Consider the following 6,198-nt stretch of genomic DNA (forward strand, 5'->3'; position numbering starts at 1 on the left):
TCAAACAATGCAGCTTACCTTAGGTAAGGCGTATTTGGGGTGCTAATACCTTCCCTTTACGCAACCAGTCCCCGTACCCGATCTCTGAGACCAGTTAGGGTTTCTAGTGACCAAAATACTAGGTGGCGACTCCCATTCTATTTTCCACCGATAAAAAACAAGAATTTCTTGTCTCTCCATATCTGCCAGATAGATATATTACATTTTAGATTTGAAGTGGAATATTCGCTGCAACGCCGCACATGTGCGACAATGTAAAATTAGTATTTTTCTTTTTTAATAAAAAGTTTATATTTTGTATTTATGTTTCTAAACATTAAAAAAAGTATTTAAATATTGTTGAGTTTTGAAAATATCCGTGATTTGTTACCTCAATAATCACAAAGTTCTTGAGTTAACAAATCACGTCATTTCATCATCAAGAACTTGTTTTGCCAATCGCCCAACTAGATTATTGGATTGTTGGGTTCCCATTTGTGCAGGAAACAGGTATGATCACCCAACTTTTGAGCCTTGGATTTTGCCCAGTAGTATAAACCAAGGCTATGAGATGACTGGAGGGAGTAAAAACCATAGGAACAGTAGCCTGTCCAAAAATGGTGTATAAATGTGAAGAGCTGGATTGCTGCGATAATATTCAGGCAGGTAAACAGACATTGCAGAAGAAAATTGTATAAATTAAAAACATAAAACTGTTTAACACCCTGGACGTAAAGCGCAGGACCCTATCTAGTTCAGTGAGTTTTCTCATATCTTCCGTGCAAAATACATGAAAGAAATTGGAGGTTTCACTCCTACCTCACATTAACAGTAGCACTGGCAACAGCAAAGGATTATTTCGAGAGTGCCAGCAAAAAACCAGATGTTTACACATATAACAGTCACAGAATCCATTTCCCGCATGCACACAGCAAACAGAAATGAAAAGGAGAATCCATTCCCTAAGCTAGCCTCTCCAGTTGTCCTTCATTAGCCTTATCTTTCGAACAGCTTCAATGGGGGAATGGCAACCAACCTTTGCCTGTAAATGAAGCAAATGTTTAAATATAAGGGTTACGTCTCAAAACAAGCCAAAACAAGCAATCAGATCGGTATTGTCGGGGGTTGGTGAAGCAAGAACAGGGAAAACATGACAGACCACATTCCATTTCCAGAATAGTATTCCATGTCATCTCCTTAGCATAGGATTCATGCTGTTAAAATACAGTCAAAATCCCAATATTGTTAATGAAAAGTGAACCTGAACATCTGGAAGCTCAGCACGCATGAATGGATTTGTCTCCATTTCTTCCTCTATAGTTGAAGGAATGGTGGGGAGCCCTGCTCTGCGTTGTTTCTGAGCCCATGATAGCTTCTCCTGAATCTTTACACTGTCTGGTTCAACCGTCAAAGCAAACTGCAAGTTCTTCACAGTATACTGGGGAGCACAAAACCAAATGTCACAGGACATCAAAAGTAGGGAATGGCACTCCAAAATGGACTGGGATCAACAAAGCAGTTAATAGATCTTTGCATTTAGTTGAACTTTTCCAATTAAGATTGGAAATTAATTTGTAGACATAAGAGTTCTTCTGGTAACTGGAAAAAATAAAAAATAAAAACTCACTACCACGCTTGAATTCTACCACAAAGCACAACTTAGCGGGGCTTACTCCCACACCCAGCTTGTGCTAAATAATGCATCACAATGTTTCTCATTTGCATTGGTAAATAGCATCTCATTGCTTTCCATTATATCAGACATATCTTTAGGGAAAGCATTGGCCCTTGCCCCTCAATCAACAGAAACAACACAGCAGCCACCTAAAATTCACTTTCCAGATTCCTAATTAATTTGAATCTACTCTCATATCCACTGTCACACGGCTATGCTTTCAATACAAGTTTTTCTAGCAGCACCCTAACTGCAAAAGATTAATCACATACATGAACTCTGGGGGATTCTTTTGAATTCAAGCACTCAACATAATAATGCTCCATTGCGTGAGGGTGGAGAAGAACACCATGGCGGAGAGAGGGGGAGGAGAAACATACATAACACATGCATACAATTTATTTGATTGTCATGATACCAATTGAAAGTCCACATTAGCTGGGAGCATCATATAGGTCATGCATCCAACCCCAACTTCACGTCCACAAAAGATAAGAAAATTTTAACCGATTTAAAGGTACTGAAAAGAAAAATGAAACTAAATAAAGGGAAAAAAAAATCCTTGCCTCGTGGCCACAATAAACTTGAGTAGGCTTTGGCAATGAACCCAATGTTACACAAAGCGACTGATACATCTGTTCTGCTGTGCCTTCAAAAAATTTCCCACAACCAGCAACAAACTGCACATCAATGTGTATTTGCATGAAGCTGATAATTACTTCATAGCTCTCTTCAATGAAGAGAGGATAAGAAATCTCCCAGACAAAAGAATTTCATCTTCATACTGTTATCTCAAAAAAATTCAATCCAATGAAAAGCAACTGATGAGCTTGAGGGCATCCTTTGAACTTACCAGTGTGTCGCCAGTAAAAACCGCTGGGTCCTCTCCCTCCTTGCCAGTCACATAATAACTTATGTGGCCTTTGGTGTGACTGATAATAGTAAGTCGAAGAAAGAAGAGAGACAAAAAATGAAAAAAAAATATATTACAAAAGCCTCATGAGAGAAAAAAACAAGGAAATAAGAACGATTTGTCTCCACAAAACAAGACAGACATGCAACATATATATATAAAAATCCCACGCCCTCGTAGTTTGATTGCAAAAGGGAGAAGGAATATTGTCCAATCCTTCATATCCCTCAATCAAACATGTACAATTTCAGCAAATGCATTCCCAGGACGAAGTAATCATTACACTTCCATAATGTAAACAAAATGCAAGGAAGTGTTTTAAAAAATTGGTTAGCCTCAAATATATATAAAGCACAACTGGATAACATCAAGAAACAAAGAAGCAAACTTCACTGATATTCAAGAATCCAACTTTGCTTAACAAGCTAACTTTCACTATAATAATTGAGCAAAAAGCCAAATATCTTAAAAAAAAAAAAAAACATACCAAGGAGTGTGAAGAGCCAAAATATTAACATCAGCACCAAGTGAGACCTTGTCACCATTCTCCACTTTATCAGTGCAACCCTTAACATTATCAAGTGAGCCACCATACACCTTAATTCCAGGCACCATCTCCTTTATCTTCTCATTCCCCCCAGCATGATCCCTACCAAAACAAAGTTTGATTGATTACTACTTACTGTACATGGTTACCCAAGGTGGCCCATATAATTAATTTGAGTGAGTGAGCCATTAATAAATCGTTTAGAGTATGAAACATTCCACTAAAAAAGAAAAAAGAAAAGGTAGGTATGGAATAGCAAAAAAAAAAGAGGAGGATTTTGAAGAGTAAAAAGAAAGGACCAGTGATGGTGAGTAGTGAGGACGAGCTTGAGATGGAGCCCATGTTCATTGGCAGCATTAACAAGCTTCTCGGGCTCGACTGGATCAACAACCGCTGCTTCTTTAGTACTCTCATCAATGATTCTAAGAAATTATTCATATAATTATAATAATAAGTCAATAATCTTGTATATATTCGAATAATTAAAATCCCAACAGTAACATATATATCCAGGTACTCACAGGTAAGAGTAGTTGTCTTCTAAGCAAGGAACGTGAAATATCTTCATTTATGCTGTAACTTCAATTACGGATTTGTGTAGCTGCCGTCTCGGCTGGGTCAAAGAAGAAGAAGAAGAAGAAGCCGGAGCAGGAGCTACAAAAGGGGTCAGCACACCGCACAGCTGGGAGCTGTTTTGTTTTGTTTTGTTTATCTTTACAGAGTCGAAACAATCACTTGCTGTCTCAATACGTGGCAGATAGCTATGCCTTTGTAATATATTCTTTTAAATACCGATTAATTATTTTAAGATTAATATTATTAATTAAGAAAAAAAAAACTAAAAGGCCTATAGAATTCATTGAAGACCTCCAGCATTGTTCAATCAAACAGTGCAATTTTTTTAAAAAATAATTTTATTTTAATCATGAATATTTTTAATTTCATTCTTAGAAATCACATTGTGCAATTTATTTTTTTTTCCTTTGAGATTTTTTATTTTATTTTTTTCAATTTTATTTTTAATAATATTAAATTAGTGTTTGATTTTATTAATTGAATACCAAAAATAAATAATGAAAAAAACTTTCAACTCTTTAGGATACTAAGTTCTAGCCTAGAGAATTCATTTGTAGACCCCTCAATGTGCACTTTTCACTAGGAATGTGCTTGTGCAATTTTTCTTTTTTTATTATTTTTTTATTTTAAAAAAATTATTTTATTTTAGTCACAAAATTTTTTAATTTTATCCTTAAAAATCACATTGTACAATTTGTCTTTTTTTGTTCCTTTGAGATTTTCTATTAATAAATGGGATTTATGAGCTCATCATTTATTTTTATTGGCTTCCGATAAGTTTCATTGTAGTTCCCCTTGTTTATTAAATTGATGTTTGATTTAGAAAGATAAAATTTATTTTTATTAAATAAAGAAAATTGAAACTTTGGATACCAAATTGAAAATAAAAAACTTCAACTTTTTAGGAAGCTAAAATAAAGAGTTGGTTCACTAAATCCTAGCATAAAGAATTCATTGTTGACCCTTTTATTTGCATTGTTAACTTGGAAAGTGTTTTATAATTTTTTTTGTTAGTTTTTTTATTTCAGTCATAAATTTTTAATTTAATTTTACTGTTAAAATTTGGCTTTGAATTTAACAAAATAAAAAAATTATAATTTAATTAAATAATAAAAGATTTTTTTAATAACAGTAAATCGATAAATTAAAAAAATTAATAGGAACTTGTAAAAAGAAATTGTTACAAAAATAAAAAAAAAATAGTGAAGCTAAGATTCCAACTAATTAAATGTGAAAGAAAAAAATTGAAAAAAAAAACTTGAGTAATCCTAAGTAAGCATGTTAAATATGTAATTTAGATCATTGGATCAAGATAAGCCAATAGAAAACAAAAATAAAAAGTTAAAGCCCAGATCCAAACAAATCTAATATATAAACATGAATAAATAAAAACAGCAAATCTAGAAAGCCTATCAAACTTGGTGACCCGAATCATATGAATGAGATAACTCAATAAAATACAAACTATAAATGATGCTCAATTCTAAAATAACCAATGTTGAAAGACGAAATAGAAAAGGAAAATATTAAACTTTAAAAAATGATCATAAAAAACTCAAGTCAACCCAGAAAAACATGTCAAACTCGTGATCTAAGTGATGAGACTAAGATAAATGAAAAAAAAATCACAAAGCCCAATATCCTAACTAAGATAGGTGGTCTATACTACATCGCGAACAGATCTAAATTTTTTCCAATATAAAAAAGGGCACCAAGGAGATGCAAACACCCTTAAAAATAAAAAGAAATTAATACTCCATTAATTGGCTCAACCGGGTTTAACAAACTTGGCTCACCTAAAAAAAACATTGGGACACTTCCAGCGCCGCCATGGAAAAATGCATTTGACCTCCAATTTAAGCCACACATGTCACCTGAAGGGTATACACACCGCCTCATATGCAAGCGTATATGGAAATGTGCCAGCCATCTTTTTTCATAAATAATATTTTTTTATTAAGAAAAATACCAAAGTGCCCTTACTCGCCAGTCCAAGATAAAAAAAAAAGATAACAAAAAAAATATGCTTTACCCGCCAGTCCAATGTGTCAACCATCTTTAGCTGAATTGACAATAACAAAAAAAATCAAGATAAAAAGACTAAAATACCTTTGCCTGCCAGTCCAAACAATTTTAATCCATAACATGGGAAAAGTAAAATATGCCCCTACATTACAATTCAATTAATTATGGTTTAAAAGGTAGTTAAGTGATTTTGCTGTGCAACAAAAATATAAAATGATTTTTTTATCCTTCGTAAATTTGACAATGACAAGTGAATCATAGAGAACTGATCATTTTACCCACAACCCCAAGTTTAAAGATTTTAGCTTGTAAGGAAAAAATAGTATTTACACTATTTTAATGAATAGTAACCTATTAAGAGGAGTGCAATAATATTGTGAGGGGTTTTAGATTTTTTTTAATCCTCTGGTTATTTGCAAATATTTGGAATTTACCCTAAGAAAACTAATTATACCATTTATATTTAAATTATTTAATACTCAC

The 6,198-nt window shown here is 33.3% G+C and overlaps 1 protein-coding gene across 1 annotated transcript; it reads right to left on the reverse strand.

Annotated features, from left to right (window-relative positions):
• Positions 1 to 656: 656 nt before the first annotated feature.
• On the reverse strand, positions 657 to 3,864 carry LOC133667880 (hydroxyacylglutathione hydrolase cytoplasmic). The gene is made up of 7 exons (XM_062087564.1): positions 3,636 to 3,864; positions 3,414 to 3,536; positions 3,055 to 3,216; positions 2,508 to 2,586; positions 2,221 to 2,334; positions 1,241 to 1,417; positions 657 to 1,021 (listed from the first exon to the last, which is right to left on the reverse strand). Exons 1-7 carry the CDS (start codon positions 3,680 to 3,682, stop codon positions 947 to 949), a joined length of 777 nt encoding a protein of 258 aa, XP_061943548.1. The 5' UTR covers positions 3,683 to 3,864; the 3' UTR covers positions 657 to 946.
• Between the last annotated feature and the right edge of the window lie 2,334 nt (positions 3,865 to 6,198).

Source organism: Populus nigra, chromosome 11, assembly GCF_951802175.1.
Source record: "Populus nigra chromosome 11, ddPopNigr1.1, whole genome shotgun sequence".
In the NCBI taxonomy this organism is placed as follows: domain Eukaryota; kingdom Viridiplantae; phylum Streptophyta; class Magnoliopsida; order Malpighiales; family Salicaceae; genus Populus; species Populus nigra.

What these genes read in the sequence shown, in the direction of transcription:
- LOC133667880 (XM_062087564.1), bottom strand. Translation starts at nt 3,682, where the DNA reads ATGAAGATATTTCACGTTCCTTGCTTAGAAGACAACTACTCTTACCT. An exon ending in CTCACTACTCACCATCACTG is followed by an intron (nt 3,217 to 3,413) that starts GTCCTTTCTTTT and finishes TTGTTTTGGTAG; the next exon opens with GGATCATGCTGGGGGGAATG. An exon ending in CTGAGCTTCCAGATGTTCAG is followed by an intron (nt 1,022 to 1,240) that starts GTTCACTTTTCA and finishes CTTCATTTACAG; the next exon opens with GCAAAGGTTGGTTGCCATTC.